This window comes from Lolium perenne, chromosome 3, assembly GCF_019359855.2.
Source record: "Lolium perenne isolate Kyuss_39 chromosome 3, Kyuss_2.0, whole genome shotgun sequence".
In the NCBI taxonomy this organism is placed as follows: domain Eukaryota; kingdom Viridiplantae; phylum Streptophyta; class Magnoliopsida; order Poales; family Poaceae; genus Lolium; species Lolium perenne.
In genome coordinates, this window is record NC_067246.2 from 71,532,173 (window position 1) to 71,554,179 (window position 22,007).

General features: G+C 45.5%; 1 protein-coding gene across 1 annotated transcript; it reads left to right on the forward strand.

Annotated features, from left to right (window-relative positions):
* The first annotated feature begins 1,672 nt into the window (after positions 1-1,672).
* Positions 1,673-21,715, forward strand: LOC127339353 (uncharacterized). The gene is made up of 6 exons (XM_051365214.2): positions 1,673-1,921; positions 14,794-14,967; positions 15,243-15,327; positions 15,409-18,986; positions 19,223-19,274; positions 21,330-21,715. Exons 1-6 carry the CDS (start codon positions 1,673-1,675, stop codon positions 21,713-21,715), a joined length of 4,524 nt encoding a protein of 1,507 aa, XP_051221174.2.
* Positions 21,716-22,007: the final 292 nt, after the last annotated feature.

The following is a 22,007-nucleotide window of genomic DNA, read 5'->3' on the forward strand; positions in this document are numbered from 1 at the left end:
CTGTTATGCTGCCAGAATGGGATTGCCGCTGATAGGAATAAGGCGCACACGTATTCCAAGATAAACTTTAATCACAGAAATTGAGCAACAAAAACTTGATTATATTATATGTAATTAGTATCGTTGGATTCGTACTGAAAAACACTTTCCAATAATGCTAATTTCATACAAATAATTTTTATATATTTGAAGTAATTCTTGATCAAACTAAAACGAGAACATTTTATTCTTTGAAACGGAGGGAGTAGATTAGATTACATGTCAGACATATCCGAGATTCATCAAGATATCGGAGACAATAAATCCTGGTTCAAGGTCAGACCGCGATGAAAGGTCACCACTCACCCCATGCATTGCACCAATCCGCAGATGAAGCACAAACTCTGCAAGAGATCTGATTAGGTGTCAAGGATCATGTGTGACGCCGGCCAATGGATCGATGAGCCATTGAAAACCTTCTTGTTTTGACACGGCCATCTAATCCCTAGAAAAAAATGACGGTACCCCGATTCTGTGTTGACGAACTCAGCTCGCCCACCGTATTCTACAACGGTTTCCCGACGATGAACAGTGAACCGATATCGCCATCTTTCGGATTCCATAAGAATTTCTAGATCCGGATCAGATCAAATCAGGCATGGTCACCCGGACGACGATGACGAACAAAGAGAAAATATATTGTTTGGTAATAAGCTGGTACTCACAAGTTTCTTCTGAATTTGTGACCACTGCAGGTAGTAGAAAAACATTGACTAGGAACAATGGCACTGCATACGTACGACCATGATCGCTGCACACATTCCGAATATTGGCAGGATCGCATTGATCTGTTCATGGATATTAAAGGAGAAGATTGTGCGTAGTCAATGTCGTCCGGGCAAATGGCAATCGAGATCATATCTTCGACTGATCGTCGAGTTGACAATTGCTGCCTTCCTCGATGAAACAATGTGCTGTTTTGCCGGCCATGGCCTGCACCTGAAGTTGAAAGGACAGTTGTTTTCATCTAATCAGCGAAGATGCGCTTAGTTTCATCTAATCAGCCTCTTCATTTCATTCGCTGCACTGTTGCCGTTTTCCGTTTTAATAAGCTACAGATGATTTCGTCGCAAAAGAAATAAATAGAGAAGCCATAGATGATTGAAGTTTACTTTTTGCGAATAATACAGAATATGCACGTAAAGTCAGCCAGCTCAACTTTAATTTTCTCCGAATGACTCGTCATAAGAAATGTGTACTGCAACAAAGACTAAAGAACAGGAAATATATGTTTCAGTCAACACAACTGATTAGCATGATTAGCGGTTGACTTCTGTAGAAACGGGCTGTATGGGGTCAGTCTTATTTCCCTCTAAAGATCACGCTCGGGTCGTCCCCTCCAGGGCGACTCGGGGCGGAACCCTAACCCCCCGCCGCCGCCTTCCCTTCCCCCTCCTCCTCCTCCCTCCTCGCCGTCCCCGGAGGCTGCCGCCGGCGAAGCCTGGTGCGGTCGGTGATGGGGGCGGCGGGGATCCGCGCACGGTCCCCTGGGGCGGCGGTAGGAGGCACGCCTCCGCGCCGGGGGGATGATCTCGGAACCCGGCGGTTGATGGCGGCGCGGCCATCTCATCACGTCTTCGCCGCGGCCTCGTCGGGCGGGCGATGATGGGGGCGGCGGCGCGGCCATGGAACCATGGCGGCGCGGCTCTCTCCTCCGTTCCTCGCCGCGGACTCACCGGGCAAACGGTTTGGGGGCGGCGGCGCGGCCCTGGATCCTGGCGGCGCGATCCTCTCCTTCCTTCCTCGCATCGGCATCGCCGGGCGGGTGGTGTTGGGTGCGGATCTCGTGCTGCTCCTCCTCAAGGTCTGGATCACGGCACAAAGGGCGGCGGCCCTGGATGGCGGTGACGGCGTCGACCTGGTGGCAGGTGGCGGGCGTCAGGTGCGATGGAGGTGCTTGGAAGCCGGCGATGGTGTCACCGGTGGAGGGTTGGGTTGGCCAGCCCGGGATGGTCGCCGACGTGGGGGTCCGACCTGAATAAAGGCGGCGGTCCTAGGGCCTCTCTTGCGTGAAGAGGAGGACCTACCGTAGGCCTGGACTCGTGATCTGGCCGGAGGGTTGAGTTCCGGAAGGCTCCGCCGGCGAATGTAACAACGCTTTGCCTGGAGTTTGCTGGATTTGAGGTATTCGGTCGTGCGCACCCATGCGTTTATTCCGACCGTTTGGTTCTGGAGGGAGCGGCGCGAAGCTCTTTTTCTGTGTTGACATCAAGTGACTATGGATCCATGATGAAAGTCGGAAGAAGAGAATTTCGTAAAGGCCGGAGGGGAGGACTAGCTAAGGGAGGTTCAAGTCTCCGCGCTGTTGAGGGGCTTGCTTGGTGTCCCGGCTTCACAACAGCGGTTTGGAAGTGGGGACGGCAACACAGGTGAAGCGCAGAGTCCTACCTTTCAGGGTGAAAACCCAAGGTCTGGCCTTAACTGGTTGTGCCTGGCAGTGACCTTGGTGGAGGCATTGTTTTGAGAGCGGGGACTATCTTCAGGGTGAAAAGCTAAGATCTTTGATCGGGCGACGACGGTGTTTGAGCACTGTTCCCTTCTTGTAGGCGTCGTTTTTTGGAGAGTCTGTAATTCAGGTGTTGTCATGGTGGTGGATGTATTGCTGTTGTTAGGCCCGAGATACTGTAGCGGGACTTTTGTTTCTTAGTTTTTTTTTCCTTTTTTGGCTGTGTGCATCCGTAGTGCCATTAGGGTGGTGCGTTGTTGCAGAGGCTGGGTGTAATTGGTATCTTCTTGATATTAATATATTCCCTTTATCGAAAAAAAGAAACGGGCTGTATCCAGGCGGTGAAATCGGCCCTGCCCCTTCTCCATCCGGGCCGTCCATTCCGGAGGCTAGCCTGCCAAACGCCCGTGATTCAGAGCTCTAAGAGCATCGCCAGCCGTCTCCCCGACGAGGCCCCCAGGACGGCGTTTTGTCATCCGGATGGACGAAAATGGCCCAGTCGCGCCCCTAGTTCCTCGTTTTCGTCCGGATTAGGCCTTTCATCCGTCCGGAGAGCCCAGGCCATCCCCGTCCCCCCGGGGAGCGCTCGGGGACTCTGGACGAGAGAAAATCGCGGGAACCGTCTGGTGGCCCCGACCTGTCGGCGACAAGGGCCTGGGTTTCTACGACAATACCATCGTCTTCCTGATCTACGGCAATACCCTCGTCGAACGAAAGCTTTGAACTCTCAAGTGGTGCAACATAGACAAATTAAATATAATTCGAATAAACATAAAAATTACATATAAAAACTCTAGATGGCCCCGCCTCATCGTCGTGGCGGCGACGCTTCCGGCTCGTCACCTCCTCGTCGGAGGAAGTTGAGTCCTCCTCGTCGTCAGCGTCCTCAGCCTCTTCGTCCTCCTCCTCCTGCTCATGCTCCTCCTCCTCTTCCTCGGCCTCTTCCTCGGCATGCTCCTCGGCCTCTTCGTCTTCCTCCTCGTCGTCATCCCATCTGTCCTCGCTGGCCGGCTGGGGGGAATCATCGCTGCTGGATGATGCAGCTTGATCCCATCAATGGCGCCATCCAGGCGGCTTCCCCTCGCTGTCGGTGTCCGATGGCCAAGAGAGATCGCTCATGGTTGACAGAGGATGGTGAGGAAAGAATAGATGAATGTCGTCGGCCGTCGAAAACCGTATATGTAGGTCTCTCGACGAAGAGAGCGACGGTTGCTCTTCTGCGAAGTTCGTGCTCCATTACGACGGTTCTCGCGTCGAGGCCACTTCGACCGTTCCCAACGAGGCGTTTGGGCTCGCCAGACCACTTCGCGGACCATTACGACGGTTCAATGCGTCGAGGGCACTCCGACGGTTGCCCTTCCCGGCGACTGCACCGTCGCTATGCACGCGGTGGGTGCGCACCAGAAGGCGACCATGGGCTCGTCACTGGGAAAATGGGCCTCCCCACCGGATTTCGGCCTGGGAGGCCCCAACGGCTGGGGATGCTCTAATTTAGGCAGCTCGGCCAATCATTGGAGCACGGGTGATCCGTTAAACATTTTTATTTGCGATAATTGCTTATATAAGCAAAAGGAAGATCAAACCTAAGCATTTTAAAAATTTGAAAAATACTATATGCGAGCAAAGTTAGAATTTCCTGGACTAAATCTAGTTACAACATTTTTTTTTACTTGTATAACCTACTTTTCACCTTTATATTTTATTTCACGTATACTTTACCCCAAATGTTATAGGCTTGAAATTTTCAATAGACACTTTCGAGTTTCTTAACTACTAGTACTCCGTCTGGTCGGTAAAAATCGACACGATGGGAAGGCTGCCATAGTGTATTGGTAGGCACACTCCCGCGTCAATTAAAGTTGACCGGAGTAGTGATTATAAGCACCCTCTAAAAATAAACTATCTGTTGTACATACTTACCATACATGTAACTTCTTTCTACTGCACTTACCTTCTTTCTACTGCGCAATGATGCAAAGTTGTAGAAGGATGAAAAACATTACTAAGGAAAAAATACAAAGTTCGTTCAAATATAATAGAAGATCAAATTTACGGGCTTCTCACCAAGGAGCGCTTCTTTCTTAATGAAAATTTAATGGAGCTCCTTTCCCGTTGGACTTATTCTTTGTTTTAAACATACACTCCTTAGCAAAATGGAACTCTTTCGCAACCGCATCTGAGATATATGTGTGACTTAATTTACACATGTCAACGCTTGAATCAAGGAAAGTATTGCTTTGCATGTTGCAGAAAAATGCTCCATGCTTATATTTTTTTCTTTTTATACCAGTGGATTGGTTTTTGCTTCTAGGGCTTGACAATGTTCCGATTTCTATGAAACTTTTTTTCTTTTCAAAAGCACCATGAAACTTTGTCAACAACAAAAATCCAAGAAAATTAATTCACATGTGTATTTTTTATATAAAACAGACGGTCACTAGTAAAGTTTTTTATTTAATGTTTATCGGGGACCATATGCTCTCAGGTACCATTTCATTTTTCTATAAACACAGTACACATGTATATGCTTACATACACATATGTACATTCATCCACATGAACACACACACGCACACACACTGTACTCATATAATTACCTCCAATAGTCTGATCCATGAAATATTGAGATTGAGAAATTCACCACTTAAGCATTGTATCCCACCAAGAGAATAACGTCCGAAAGCATGCAATAAATCTCGGAAATACAATCACCTCTACCAAGTCTATGACTTAAACCTAGGTGGACAAGTACTCATTCGGCTTGGAAGCTCTGCTGATAATGGAAGAGTAGACTCTCATGTCCTCTCCATCAGATGATACCATATCAAACATACACACGATCCAATTCTTTACAATGTCTCTGATACTGAAAATAAAGAAATGGCAAATGGCAAACAAGGTGACAGGCTGAACCTGTGCATCTTCCAGCAGGGACTGGCCGCTGATAGAGTGATAGACTACATTACATGTCAAACGCATCCGAGATTCATCAAGATATCGGCAAGAATAAAACTTGGTTCAAGTCAGACCACAATCAAAGATCAGCACTCATCCCATGCATTGCACCAATCCGGCGACGAAACACAAACCCAGGGAGATCTCGTTAGGATCTTGCATGACGCCGGCCGGTCGAGCAATGAGCACATTGAAAACCTTCTCATTTTGACACGGCCATACTAGTCTCATCCCGTACACCTATTCTGTGTTGACGGACTCTGCTTGCCCAGCATATTTTACACGACGGCTTCCCGACGAACCGTGATAGGATCTCGCCATCCGCTCGATCCCCCAAGATCAAATCAAATCCTGCACGATCAACACGACGACGAAAACTAGAAAATATTTTGCTTGATAAGCTGGTACGCACAAGTTCCTTCTGAATTTGCGACCACTGCAGGTAGAAAGGTAGAAAACATTGACCAGTAACAATAGGGCCTATGACCTTATGTTTAAAACACAATAGGGCATTGTACGTACGTACGACCGTCAGTGCACATTCTGAATATTGGCAGGATCGCATTGATCGGTTCCTGGATAATATCTTCGATTGATCATCTCGCTGACAATCGCTACCTTCCTCGACGATCAATGTGTTGTTTTGCCGGCCATGGCCTGCACCTGAAGTTGAAAGGAACAGTTCTTTTCGTCGAATAATGGAGGACATCTGGACATGCATGCATCAGAGAAGATGCGCTTAGTTTCATATAATCCGCCTCATTAGTTCATTCGTTCCACTGATGTCGTTCTCCGTTTTATATATAGGTAGACTCTGCAGACGATCTCCTTGTGAAGAAATAAAATAAGAAGAAGCTACAGATGATTGGAGTTGTTAAACCTGAATTTTGCACGAATTTGTACGTGCGAGTGTGTAGTTTATGCACTTAAAGTCAGCGAGATCACAGTTATTTTGCCACGTAACGAGTCAACTCGTGGTAAGAGACATGTGTACCTCAATAAAGAATAATATAAACCACAGGAAACGTCCATGTCAGAAGAAACAATCTTATTCATAGTCAAGAACTGATCAGCATGCATTAACATGGGTGATTGGTTCTACTTTTTTTTTCTTTAATCAATCGTCTATATGACTAATAATTGGATGATACAAATCTAATTAATCACAGTCAGCACATTTTCATTCCAAACTTAACCTATTGAATTAATAAGGCATTGATTCTAGCAACTCAACTCCAATTTTCGAGGAAATGACTTAGACTAGTCACAATGCATAGTATCATATAGAAGTATCATGTGTATGATACTACTATATGTTATTATGTCCACAATGCATGGTATCATATGCTAGTATCATAATCTTCTTATATTAATTAATTTGTAGAATCTCAATACAAATATATGTACAAGATTTGTTTGGCATTAAATTTTCTAGTACTACGTGCTATGATACAGTATCTACCTATGATACTACTATCATCTCTCTCTTCTTTAATTGCACTGCCACGTCAGCTTTTTGCATGCATGTGATGCATGATACTACCTATGATACTCCCATTGTGGGTAGTCTTATTCAAGTGAGATGTAACACATCCACGAATTACTTTTTTCTTCTTCTTAAATTCGTTAAATTATACAATTGTTCATCACAATTCCGCTTCCTTCAATTAAAATTTTGCACCCCATACCTTTTTTATATCATTTTGATTTTTTGAGCAAATACTCTTGATAAAAGCACTGAGTGTTCGCTTTCCTCTCAACTATAACCCGTGTTGACCATTTGGGCTCTCAACTTGAATATGAGACACACATGACTCCTAAGAGCTCATTTGTAACCCATCATTTTATCTCATTTGGTAGAAATGAAACGAGTTAATGATATCATTTTTCATTTGGCAGCCTATCGGAAAAAAATCATTTGGCAACTCCACAAATGGCAAGATACCAAGAAAAATTAAGGTTTGGCATTATAAGAAATCAACAGAATTCTCAATAGAATTCTAATACCAATTATGTGGCAGCGAAACAAGTTGATTGTAGAAATCACATATGAATTCTCTAATTTCAGCACCAAATGATAGGAGCTAAATGAGCTCCAAAGTTTATAAGATGAACAACTTTAGCCTCTCCCCAAACTGGATGCGAATTTGCATGCGGATTGATGGATGGCACGAGAGCCAGTGGCAGAGGGTGCAACCCAACTAAGGCTGGGCCCATGGGTTGAGGTTGGGCCAATGCTTACTGTTTGCAGTAATAAATGGCAATACCAATTTTAAATTTCAAACGATTTTTGAAATTTATTCAAATTTACAAAACATTCCATTTTAAAAATTGTTCAAAATTAAAAATATTCAGATATTGGAATTTTTTATTTTTCAAAAGTATTCACATTCTACAAAAAAAAGAACAGAAAAGGGAAAAAAGAAAAAAGGAAAGTCAGATACCTGATGATGTTGGGCCGCGGCCCAGCAAGCCACCTCGCGCGTGTACGTGGTGTGCGGTGCCGTGCGAGCGCCGCACTGGTCGGTGTACATCATCCCCGTAACAAATGGGCACAATGCTAACATAGGTAACTTAATAGGTTTATATCATCTTACAAAGGCTGGGCCGCAGCCTAGTATGGTCACAAGGAAGCTTCATCTACGATGACGTCCATCTCTAGAAAAAAGGTAATTCTAATAATATAAAATTAGGAAAAATAAAATAACATGAAACATCATTGGAAATAAGAGTAGGAACAGTCATGGGAAATCAGGAATAACTTGTCAGTGTTCCAAATTTACTATGCCATCCGTCTAAATGTAGATGTCTCACTTTTGTCTAGATATAATTGCATTTTAGTTAGAGATACACCCGTATATAGATAAAGTTGAGACGTCTATTTTTAGACGGAGGGAATAATTTATTTCGAATGTTCTTGGGATATTTTCCTGCCAAATTTAAGATCTTTTTATACCATCTCTATATTTTTCTAACTTATCTAGAATATTTTGCATTTTCAATTTGTCATATTTGTTTACCTCAATTTCTCGATTTTATGATTTCTTTTTTCCAAAAAATCATCATTGGGCTAAGCTTCGAGCTAGTATGGAGATAACTAATGGACAGGGTTGCGCTCTTCCATTTGAGAAACAAACAACGGAAAGGATGTTAGAGCATCTCTAACCAAAGTACAAAAACTTAAGAGGAGCAAAAGCCTCCCCAAAATTTAACTTCCTATAGTTACTCTTCTAAATTTTGCCCCGTAGAACGTACTCCCGAAACTTAGAGGAGCAAACTTTTTTTCAACATAATTTGCAAATTTGAGCACATTCATCCATGACAACATAACATAAAGATGATTCATAATGCATATAAATTCACACAAATTGATAGCATTATCTAAAGGGATTTCTATTTCCGTGCCCTCGGATCCTTAGTTGTACTCAGTTTTCCCAGCTCCTTAGTTTTTCCTCAGTTTTTCCCAATCCCTTGTCTGAAACCCGCAGAAGGAGCTCGGACGGAGGATTCCCGTTTAGTTGACGTTGGTTGGTGCTGGCAAGTGGGACCGCTGTTGGTGCCCCGCAGTGGACACGTCTCCACTTATCCAGATCATCGTGGGACCCACAACTTGTCCACGTTAGCGCGCTGGACCCACAGCTTACCCAGGTGACCGTTGCAAAATGGGAGCCCGAGCCAGCCCCGCGCCCGTGCCCGTGCCATTGCTTCCCCTTTCTTTCCCCGCGCCCCATTGTTCTTCTTCTCCGCCAGCGGCAGCCCTTCTCCGCAGGCGGGTGATGTCTAGTTTCTCTTCGACCTCCCGTTCTTCATGGTCGCAGTATGGGCATGTGCCTTTGACAAGATGCCCTGACTACTCACGCCAGGAGCCTCTGAAGCGGTCGATCTGTAAGACGGACGACAATGGCAACCGTGGACGCGAGTTCCTTGCATGCGAGAGCTTGCCATATAGAGAGGGGGATCAGGTTAGATCTCGCTCCAACTTCTCCATTTTCTCTCGATTTTCTTGTTATTCCCTCGAATTTGAGATTTAGGGTTCACGTTGTTGTTTTCAGATCCTGAAGAAATGCAGGCATTTCGAGTGGATCGATGTGTACGTTAAGAGGCTTCAATTGCAGGAATCAATTGGGGCTATTGGGGAGCGCAATTTGGGAGGGGGGACTTGCTGTAGAGAATGCGGCAGAGAGAGGAGCCGTTCCGATTATGCCTAATGCTCCCAATGCAGGACTGATGAAAGTGAAGGGAGAACTGGAGAAAATGAACAAACAGTTAAGGCAACTGATCGAGTTGAAGAAGCAAGCTAATCTGATGGCTGGTTGTTTTTTCTGTTTTATAATTGCGATCGGATTCTTATCATTGCTCACCAAGCGCTAGAAGTTGTTACAAGGGATACCTTGTTACAAATCCATTATTCAGTTACATGTACTTGTAGTTGTTTTCATAGTTAGTGTGTGCATTCACCGAAATTACCAACTATATTGGAATGCTAAAGAAAGTTGATATTTGTTAGAGGGGTGACAAATAATCCATTCACCAAAATCCCCCAAATATGCCGAAACTATATCCCCTAAAAGAAAAGGAAAGCTAAAGATAGTTGATAATTGTTAGAGGGGTGACAATAATGCATTCACCGAAATCCGCAAATATGTATGCCTCATGTTTATACCAAAATTATACCACTTTTGGGACGTTTCAAATAACCAAAACTATATCTCAAACTATATTCCCTAAAAGAAAAGGAATGCTAAGTTGATAATTGTTAGAAGGGTGATAAATAATCCATTCACTGAAATCCCCCAAATATGCCAAATATGTATGTCTCATGTTTCTACCAAAATTATACCACTTTTTGGACGTTTCAAATAACCAAAACTATATCCCAAACTATATCCCTAAAAGAAAAGGAATGCTAAAGATAGTTGATAATTGTTAGAGGAGTGATAAATAATCTATTCACAGAACTCCCTCAAATATGTATGCCGCATGTTTATACCAAAATTATACCACTTTTGGGCCGTTTCAAATTACCAAAACTATATCCCAAACTATATTCCCTAATAGAAAAGGAAAGCTAAAGATAGTTGATAATTGTTAGAGGGGTGACAATAATGCATTCACCGAAATCCGCAAATATGTATGCCTCATGTTTATACCAAAATTATAGCACTTTTGGGACGTTTCAAATTACCAAAACTATATCCCAAACTATATTCCCTAAAAGAAAATGAAAGCTAAAGATAGTTGATAATTGTTAGAGGGTGACAAATAATGCATTCACCAAAATCCGCAAACTATATTACGTGGCAAACTCGTTATTGCACATCAATAGAGGGGTGGAACTCTCCACCGACAGAGAGGGAGAGGGGTGGCCACGAAGAGAGAGAGAGAGAGGGGGGTGGCCACGAAGAGACGGAGAGGGGTATACTGCCCGTTAGATCAGTTGATCAACGGTTCGTGGAGTCGATCCGTGTGACAACGGCTCAACCAATCAGGATAAGTTTTGGCTTCTGAGAGCATTTGTGATAGAACTTGAGGGTAAAACTGAGTAGTACTAATAATCCAAGGGCACATAAATAGTAAATAGACTAAGGCATTCAAACAAAAGAATTACAAAATGAAAAATGCGTGTTTTGTACAATATAATTCATATTGGGCTACATCAAATTATTTGCAATTCAAATATACATGAGTGTGACAATTATGACATCATTTAGACAAACTATGTTTTGGGGGAAGATGTTTTGCAAAGGGGTTTGAGTGGAAAACCATGCATCTTCACAGCTACACTAGTGATTCTGAGAAGTGGTAATTTATGGTAAAACTTGATTTATATATGTTTGTTAAGGTTTTCTAGGTGGCAGGTTGCGTAGGAAGACTCCATGAGTAGGTGCCACTATGTTTTTATTTTTTTGGATTTTTTTGCGCATGAAATGACTCAATTAGATATGTTAATCTCATTTGTTGACTCTCTGTTGACCAGCTACTTGAGGGTAAAACTGAGTATATTGCACTTGCCAGTCTAAATACTCGAGGGGAAAACTGAGTACAGATAAAATTTCTTTATAAGGCCCGAGGTTATAACTGAGTACACCAAAAGTCCCAGGGTTAGACTCGTGTCGCGGTGCACGCTGCAGCCGTGCATAGCGGACGCATGTTGCGGTACACGCCACCTTCGTATTTATAGAGCCCTTTTTCTCTCCCTCGACGCACATTCTCACTGCAACCGCCTCTCCTGTCCCATCATCTTCTCCACAACCGAAGAAAAAACTCCGAAGAAAACCGCCAGCGATGGAGAAGAATGAGATGCCCACTGTCGGCGCATCAGCCGCCGGCGCATTGGCCGCTGCCCCCGTCCAGGCCCCTGTCGCTGCTTCCAACGTAGTAGCCGGCGCATCAGCCTCCGGCGCATCGGCCGCCGCCACCGTTCAGGCCCCCGTCCAGGCCCCCGTCGCTTGGAACCCATACTAACCAGTGCCGTACGTCGCGTCGGAGAACCCCTACGACACCAGCATCGTCGATGACGAGCCGGATGTAACCCTTTGCTCCCTTGTTGTTATCCCATTTTCAATCCTTTTGTGTTAGATCTAGCGTTATTAGGGTTCGTCTGTTCCTAGTTCAATCCATTTGTGTTAGATCTTGTGTTATTAGGGTTCGTCTGTTCCTAGTTCAATCCTTTTGTGTTAGATCTTGCGTTATTAGTGTTTGTGATTTGCTTTTGTTTAAGATTTGTCCCGATGATGATGAATATTTGGGCACAAATTGATTCAGGGTTTGGTCAGTAAACAATTGGTGTGTAAAAATTTGTTGTGCATGATCTTTGGTTTACTGACTAAAATTCTGGATATAAGTGTGTCCAATGTAACTGATGCTACCTCTTTTTTTCGAGCACATATTATCATGCAAGATCTTTGTTCACTCTCTGTTCCATCATCATTGCAATTGACTCCGTGTTTTTTGCACGATCTTTGGTGCTACGTGATAGGTGCAGAGTAGCGACGTCGACAGCGATGACGAGTCCTTCCACACCAAGACTCGTCACGTCCTTAGGAGGCTGCAGTCCGGCCATTACGATGGCCCCTTTGCTCGAGGCATTTACAAGTGCCCCTTCTGCAACAGGAAGCTCCGCGCCACCGACTTCAACTGCCTGGTGAACCATGCTGAATCCATTGGCAGATGTGGCGCTAGAGTTGGAACGACCGTGAACGTGCATGCGTTTATGGCCAAACACAAAGCACTTGGGATTCACCTGCGCAACCTCCAAGCGAGTCACATGCGCCACCTGGAGGCGTTGAACGTGCCTACTGCACTCTCTGTATGTGACTGCTCTATCAGTAGAACGGCTTAAATTCATGTAAAATGTAGCTTATGTTGTATCTATCGGTACTACTGTTGGATCTGTCGAGAATATATCTATGCTATGTTGGCTGTTGTATGCAGCTTATCCTATATTTTCTCTGGATTTGTGCCCTAGATTTTCTACCTGATTGGGTAAAAACGAAGGCATAAAGAAATGAATGGTGTTAAAACAAGAAGGAGAAGCTGCTCTAGATTTGCTATCAATTTGGGCTATCAAATATGAATGAGGTCGAGCGAGAGAGAGGAAAAAGGTACATTGAAAACTGCTAATGTGGGCGAAAAGAGACAGAAATCACTCGTGCCCACATCCCGGACCCACACGGCTCCATACGCTATGGCCCCACACGCTACGGCCACACAAACACGGTCTCGTCCTATCCCACGCGGTCCCTTCCTACCAGCCCCACACGACGCGGCCCCACACAACGCGGCCCCACAAACAACACGACCACACTCATCAGCACGGAACGGTCAACTTAACAGTTTCCTTCCATCCGAGCTCTTTCTACGGGGTTCAGATAAGGACTTGGGAAAAACTGAGGAAAAACTAAGGAGCTGGGGAAAACTAAGTACAATTAAGGACCCGAGGGCACGAAAATAGAAATCACTTATCTAAACCTAATAAACTGGTCGTTTTCAAATGCAAATTGATAGCACTAGTCATCATCTTCATCACTAGTCATCATCTTTCCCAAACCTGGGCAAGCGGCCGTGGAGGAGGATATTTAGGGGTCACAAAGGCAGGTGAGCAAAAATTTTGCTCCTCTAAACCCGTTATGGTTTTGGCTGGAGTCGGTTCCGATCGTTAGCGGTGCAATTTTATTCCTCTAAAGCCTTTTTGGGCTTCGATTAGAGATGCCCTTAGAACACAATATTTAGATACATGTCATTTATTCATATTGTACCGAGTACCTAAACAAGGAGGAACATTTAACATTTGTCGGTTGTTAGGAGCGACGTAAAAGCGTCTAGTACTTTGGGCCGCGCTTCCTAAATACATAGATGCAACCAAAGGGAGTGGGATGCCATATGCATAAATTAAGGAAACGACTTGTATATGAAATGAGAGAGAAAATAATGCTCTTTCATATTTTTGTTAATAAATGTAAAGAGTATAGATATATAGACACATGAATCCATACATCTCAATCCAAAAATAATCTAGAAGGATTATTGATATCTTTCTCCAAACAAACAAAAAGGAAAAAAATCAAAACATGGGATGCCATAATAATATCTCCTTGAAGTTTTTTTCTAAAAGGTGGATAAACTTAAACTTGTGGGCTGTGGCCTCTATATGGATTCATGCACACAACCATACGTTAGGAGATCGAGTTTATATAGTTGAGGGGTCATGTTGTTTAAGGTCCCATTTGAGCATCAAAGCTATTTTTGAAGAACTCAAAAATATAATTTTCAATTCATACAACGAAAATCATTCTGCTCGCTAGAGTAGCACCATAGTAATATATGAATTTTCCGTTTCTTAAGGATGTGATTGCTTGGCGGTTGTTTCTGGGATTCTCCCTAAAACGAGGTCTCCTATACACCAAGCAGTGCCGCGCCGCACGTTTCAGGCGTGTGTGGGCTAGCGAGCACTTCGTTTTTTTTCTTTTTTATTTCTTTTGGTGTTTTTTATAATCTGAAATCTATTACTGTAGAATATTTTTAATTTGAACATTTAATTTCTTATTTTTGAAAAATAAATAGTTTAAAACACTTTTTAAATTTGAACATTTTTTAGTCTAAACTTTGAAAGTTTGAACACTTTTTGAAATCTGAACATTTTTAAAATTTAATAAATTTTTAAATCAATATATTTATTAAAGAAAAAATAAATAACAAAAAAAGGAATACATAAAACGGGACGAAAGAAAGAAAACCAGACCAGAAACCAAAAAAAGGAAAACCGGATAGAAAAAACAGTCGTAGAAAAGAAGGTTAAAACCTATAATGGGCTTGGCCCAAAAGAGGTGTGCGGTGCCTGGTTCGGCACATAGGGCTCGTCACAAGTTGTTCTGCATGAAGATTCTGTTGGGGAGGAGATCATGGATGAGGATGATAAACTCGGAAGCAGGAAGAGAGGGGGGATGGCCTCGGCAAACCCTCCGCTGGGTGCTCCTTCCTCTGGGGAATCAGGAGGCACGCTGGTACCTGTTGGCAAGGGTGGCCAGGTTGGATCACTTGTTAACCAATTTGAGCCTTTGGCGCATCCAAGTCCTAATCCGATAAGGGACCCTAAACGATCGAAGACTGGGGAGGAGGAAGGGATGGCACAAGATAACACCACTAATGGCGCGTTGGCGGGCTCCCTAGAGGGGCGCCGCCAAGCCCAATGAGTATCTTCTGCCTGAACTGTCGAGGAGGAGGCAATGCCTCGACAGTCAGGGAATTGCGTGACTTCGTCACGAAGTTTGCACCCGCGATTTTTTGCATTCTCGAAACTCAGATTAGCAAGAGTCGTGCAGAGGCACTGGCTAATTCTTTAGGCTATGATAGGGCCTTCGCGGTCGGTAGTGAAGGTAGGAGTGGAGGTATTTGTATCCTATGGAACAATGATTTGAATATAAACATTTTGGGCCAGTCAAAATATCACGTTGATGTGTCTGTTGAAGGAATCAGTGAATCTACCTGGAGACTCACAGCTGTTTATGGGGAAGCACAGACAAGTTTGCGCTATCAGACTTGGGATACATTACAGAATATATGTGGGACAAGTAGCCTTCCTTGGTTATGCATAGGGGATTTTAACGAGGTGCTACATGCTGGTGAACATGAAGGAGTGGGTCATCGCACGCTGACACAAATGCAAGGCTTCCGTGATGCTGTGGATATCTGTAATTTGAATGACCTGGGCTATAGTGGCAGTTTCTGGACCTGGGAGAAAAAGGTGACGGGGGGCTCATATACTCGAGTTCGACTGGATCGCGCTCTTGGTTCGGCGGAGTGGTGTGCACAATTTCCATTGGCAAATGTTAGCCATATAGATGTGGCAACATCGGATCATCGAGGAGTCCTTCTGAGGTTGTCTGATGAAACTGAGTTGAGGAAGGGAAAGGGTTTGTTTCGATATGAGGCTATGTGGGATAGGCACCCGGAACTGAAGCAAACTGTCACTAATGGTTGGCTGGCAGAAGAAGCTTCCTCGGTAGGAGATGTGAGAGGGAAATTGGAGGTCCTCGCTAATAACCTTGGCTCATGGGGCTTACATACTTTTGGTAGCGTAAGAAAGGAAATTAGAAAGTTAAAGAGTGAGCTTGAGCACCTGAGGAGTGTTCCGGGACGGGTTGGCCCAAGTCTAGCTGAGATTAAAGTAAATGATAATCTTGTTGAGCTCTACCATAGGGAGGAAGTTATGTGGAGACAGCGTTCACGAGTTCAATGGCTCAGCGAGGGAGAAAAAAACTCGAAATTTTTTCATCAGCGTGCGAGTATTAGGAGGAAGAAGAACTTGGTTAAAGCTCTAACCAAGGCTGATGGAGAAATTGTAGATAATGTAAAAGATATGGAAACCATGGCGGCTGATTTTTACAAACAGTTATACACGTCAGAGGGGGTACAGGGGATGGATCAAGTCCTCCAGCATGTCCCGAGGAAGGTTACACCGGCTATGAATGCAATCCTGTTGGCCCCTTATGAGGCTGACGATGTCAAGAAAGCTCTGTTCCAGATGTTTCCCCTTAAGGCACCTGGCCCTGATGGTTATCCGGCTTTCTTTTTTCAGAAACATTGGGATATATGTGGACCTGATGTTACCCGGGCAGTTTTAAGTATTGTGCAGGGCAATGAGTCGGCGGAGATTATCAATGACACTATTCTGGTAATTATTCCTAAGCTTGATATGATGAAAGCATACGACCGGGTAGAGTGGGAGTATTTGGAGGCGATTATGCTGAAACTGGGGTTTTCACAGCAATGGACGTCAGTCATTATGGGTATGGTAAACTCGGTTTCGTTCTCGGTATTATTCAATGGGAACAAGTTGGAGGAATTTAAACCAACAAGAGGTATAAGACAAGGTGATCCAATCTCACCCTATCTCTTCTTATTAGCAGCAGAGGGCCTTTCGTGCCTTTTAAAAAGTAATGTTCAGTCATCGCATCTCGAAGGAATTAAAGTGGCCCCGCTGGCACCGCCAGTGAACCACTTGTTGTTTGCGGATGACAGCCTGCTGTTCTTTAAGGGAAGTAGAGAGGGAACAGAAGCTTTGTCTGGCTTATTGGAGGTTTACTGTCAAGCTTCAGGACAGAGGATAAACAGGGATAAATCATCAATCTTCTTTACCAAAGGCTGTCCCCAAGCTGTAAGAGAAGTGGTCAAGAATGTCTTGCTGGTTGCAAATGAGTCACTAAATGAAAGATACCTTGGCATGCCCACAGATGTGGGGAGCTCAATTAATGGAACTTTTAAGTTCCTTAGGGAGCGTGTCTGGAACAAGATTAAGGGATGGATTGAAAAGATCTTGTCGGCAGGGGGAAAGGAGGTACTGGTGAAGTCCATTGCGCAGGCCATCCCAGTGTTCTCGATGGCATGTTTTCGTTTACCCCGTGGCTTATGTGATCACATCAACTCCTTGATCCGTCAGTTCTGGTGGGGGAGCAAGCAAGGGAAGCGCAAAGTGCACTGGGTATCGTGGGAGGTTATGACGAGGCCAAAACATCTGGGGGGTTTAGGTTTTCGTGACATTGAGCTATTCAATCTAAGCTTGCTTGCGCGGCAGTCCTGGAGAATTCTACAGGAGCCAAACTCCTTGAGTGCGCGGCTCCTGAAGGCCATCTATTTCCCTAACTCGTCAATTCTAGAGGCTGAACTTGGCCCACACCCGTCGAAGATATGGCGGTCAATCTTGGATGGAAGGGAGGTCCTCGCCCAGGGACTGATCAGACGTATAGGCGATGGGAGAACTACGAAGATCTGGGAGCATAATTGGCTGCCAAGAGATACGAACATGAGACCTATAGTGTCTTTAAAGCAAAACCCTCCTATACTGGTCAGCCACCTGATTGATGAAACTAGCTCGACCTGGAGGGAGGAAATTATCCGGGAATTTTTCTTACCAATCGATGCGGCAGTTATTATGAGCATTCCATTGTGCACTAGGAGGCAGGAAGATTTTTGGGCCTGGAACTTTGATAGAAGAGGAATTTTCAGTGTAAGATCGACGTACAGGATGATGATATCGACCAAAATCAACAGAGAAAATTACTATGAAGGCAATCCGGGGTCCTCTAATGCTGAAGCCGATTCGAAAGCATGGTGTTCCTTATGGAAAGTGCAAGTTCCCTCGAAAGTAAGGGTTTTTCTCTGGCGGCTAGCCCGACAATCACTACCTACAGCTGATCTATTGGAACACCGTAACATGGCACAATCGAGCCGATGCTCCCTTTGTGGTGGTGCAGATTCATGGAGACATTCCTTAATTGAATGCAACATGTCTGCCAGTGTGTGGGCTCTTTCTGATGATGAAATGGTAGAGCATATGCGGGCTGTCGGAGAGCCAAGTGCGAAGAACTGGTTGTTTAAGATGATTGAAACGTTATCACATGTTCAATTCACCAGGCTGACTGTCTCTTTGTGGGCAATCTGGACGGCGAGGCGTAAAGCAATACATGAGGAAATCTTTCAAAGCCCTCTGTCCACTCACGGTTTCATCAACTCATATCTAGAAGAATTAAAGACTTTGGCTCCACCGCGGACATCAGATTCTGGTCAAAGCCCAAACGTGAGACAGGCAAGATGGATGCCACCGCCTAGTCCTGTGCCAAAAATCAATGTTGATGCTGCAGTTGCCAAGACAGAAGGTCGAGGGGTTGCTGCCGCGTTCTGCCGCGATAGCAATGGTGATTACTTGGGGTCATCTGTTGTTGTCTTTGTGGGAATTACTGACCCGGCAGTACTGGAAGCTCTGGCGGCGCGGGAGGCTCTAGCGTTGGCAGAGGATCTCTCCCTGACACATACATATATTGTCTCAGATTGCCAGGCCGTTGTAACAGATATAAGGGATGGATCTATGGGAAAATATGGCTCTGTCATCTCAGAAATTCGGCACCGCTCCAACAATTTCAGCAGCTGCACATTCGCCCATGAAAATCGAGCTTCAAATTTTGAAGCACACAATCTTGCTAGGCATATGATTAATTCAGGGATAGGACGCCACCTGTGGCTAGATACTCCTTATTCTGATTCCATTCCTGTAAACATTATGATCACTTAATAAAGCCTGGCAGTATTGTCCTAAAAAAAAAGGAATTACCGCCAAAACCGCGTTGCTTCTTTTTCTCTTCCCGCGTTGGGCTTTGCTTCATTCTGAGGAAGGGGCGGAGCCAGAAATAACCTAAGTGTGGTGCTAATACAGATTCAGTAGTGCTAATTACCTAGGCATTTCATGTTTATGATCTTGTAATTTAAGGAACACTCGTTGCATTGTAGCTATTGGACCGGTGCTACAGCACCAGCAGCACCAAGCGCAGCTCCACCACTGGTGAGGAGTACTTTATTTCGATCAAAAGTATAGGCGCTTGGTAGGCTGTGAGCTCTTTGGCTCGTATCGGTCCAGCCAAAATCGGTATGTTTGGTTGCTTATAAGAGGTCCGCATTGTGGTCCAACCGGTTCTTAAAGCACCCCTGGGACAGGTCATGGAGGAACGCCCGTATCAGCAGTTTCGAGCGGGCATGTCCCGTTGTCGTGCCATTGTGCTCGTGCAACGGTTGCACGCGTGGAGAAGCGCGGGGGACACCACGTCGCTCCCCACTTCAAGGCACCGGTTCCCTCCTTCTCTCTTCCCATTCACTCCTCTCTCACTAACAATCACCGCCCTGTCGCATCAACCGCCGCCATGGCCTCCTCGCCTCATGCGCCTCCTCCGCCGCCTTCCTCTCCAACGCCGACGGATCCATCCGTCCGGCCGATAGCCACGAGGTCCAACGAGGCGCTCATGCGCCTCTGAAAGAGCATTTCATGATCTCTAGGGTTTTGCGTGTTTGTTAACAACACCGGTGACATTCTAACTGTGTGCTAAGTGAGTGAAAGATAAAGAAAAGTACCACATCCGATAATCCTGATCCACTCAAAAAGGAGAAAAGTGTGGAGCTGGAGTTTTTCCTGTGGCCGGCACTGCCGGTGGAATTGGGCCGGCACTGCCGGTGGGTGCACCCCGGCACTGCGGGTGGGTGCACTCCGGCACTGCCGGCGGTTCATCTTCGGCACTGCCAGCCAGCTCTGTCGACGAACTGAGGTTGTTTCTGAAGGGGCCGACACTGCCGCTGATTCAGGGCTGGCACTGCCGCCAAATGACTTCCAACGGGCAGAATAGTTGGTAGGGTATAAAAAGGACCCTTCCCCTACCTTGAAAGGTTGCTCAAACCCTCAAGTCTTCCTCCACCATTGCTGAGCCACCAAGAACACCAAAATCGTCAGATCTCCTCCCTCATCCACCCAAATCCCTTGTGCTTTGGAGAATCGAAGGAGAAGACCCCGATCTACATCTTCACCAAAGCGATTTGCATTTCCCCCTCATTTTATCGAGGGCCCCTTACTAGTGTTCCTCTTTGGATCCCTAGTTGTTTGTTGTTGATGTATTCTCGTTGATTGTTGTGTTGTTACAGATTTGGGAGCCTCCAATTTGGTTGTGGATGTGTGTCCCAAGAACCTTGTAAAGGTCCGGTTTCCGCCTCGAGGAAATCCCTTAGTGGAAGTGGGCTAGGCCTTTGTGGCGGTGCTCACAGGAGACCCGAGTGCAGCCTTCGTGGCGTTGGTCTGGCTTTCGTAGCGACCACAGTCCGACAAACGCAGACGTACCTTCTTGCAAAGGAAGGGAACTACGGGAATCAACTCCGTGTCTCCGCGTGCTCCACTCTCAGTTACCTCTATCCAATTATCTCTTCTATATATTGCGTAGCTTTATCTTGCTTAGTTGTTAGCCTTATCATATAGGTAAATTCACATAGTTGCATATCTAGAGAATTTACCTTTGTGTCAAGCCTAAATTGAAAAAGAACTAAATACGATCCTTTCAATTGGTATCAGAGCCTCGGCTCTTATTTTGGGCTGAACCGCCTAAGAGTATGCCGAACAAAGAGGGTACGGAAGGGGCCTCAAAACCGGTCTCCATGGATGATCTTAAGTTGATGGAAACATCTTTGAGGTCCTACATGGAAGCTCAAATTGAAAGCATCAGGAAAATTATTTCCGAGCTTTTGCCGCGGGCTCCCTCTGTCATCCCCGTGATAGATGAAGGGGACAAGAGTGAGTTAGAAAAGGGAGATGCTTCGGGCTCACCCTCTTCTACCACACCCTTGGAGAGTGATCACTTAGACAATATTAAAATCCCCATTACTTCTCGTAGAGAAACTAGTGGGGGTGTGAGCTACAATAACGTGGCTCCACCTTTCCGCTCTCCCTACATTCCGGTTCCCCACCCTCATATAAACACTAGAGGCAACCCACCCAAGCATTGGCGGACGCAGCGGGGGGGCCGGGGGGGCCGTGGCCAACCCAAAAATTCGGCCCGCACAGGTTATACCCCATGAAAAAAAGGCCGATTAGCGGAGGAGTCGTGGATACTGGAGAGAGATAGCGTCGAGGACCTCGAGGTCACGCGCATCCTGCGATTCCCCACGCCCCGAGCGGCCGAGCCCCCGACCGCCATCGCCCGCCGGCCTCGCCCGCCCCCCGCCGTCGCCGCCGCCCCGCCGGCCTCGCCGCCCCGCCATCGCCCGCCGCCCCGCGGGCCTCGCCCGTCGTCGCCCGCTAGCCTCGCCCGCCCTCAACCTCAACTCTGTTTCTCTGCCCGCCGTCGCCCGCCGGCCTCGCCTCGCCCGCCGTCGCCCGCCCTCAAGTCAAGGCTCAACTCTGCTTCTCTGCCCAGTCCGGCTCTCCGGCTGTCCGCCCCCAGTAATGTCCGCCCCTGTCATTGCATATGACCACTACTGCATATGACTCTATTTAGTTATTTCATGTGTGTATCAGTGTCTATATCAATTTATCATTTATCAATATATGTTTGTTCTCTGTGTGTTAAATCTTATATGATGAAGAACACATAAAATTGTTAAATTAGTAATGTTTGAATGTTTCAATTGTGTAGAAATGAAGAGAAATAGCCAAATTGCGCTACTTTTTCAGAAACAAGCATCAAAGAAGATTGCATCTCCGGTCCAATCCGATATTGTTCACAATGAAGAAGTCGAATCCGATGTTGAGAGTGAGATTGAC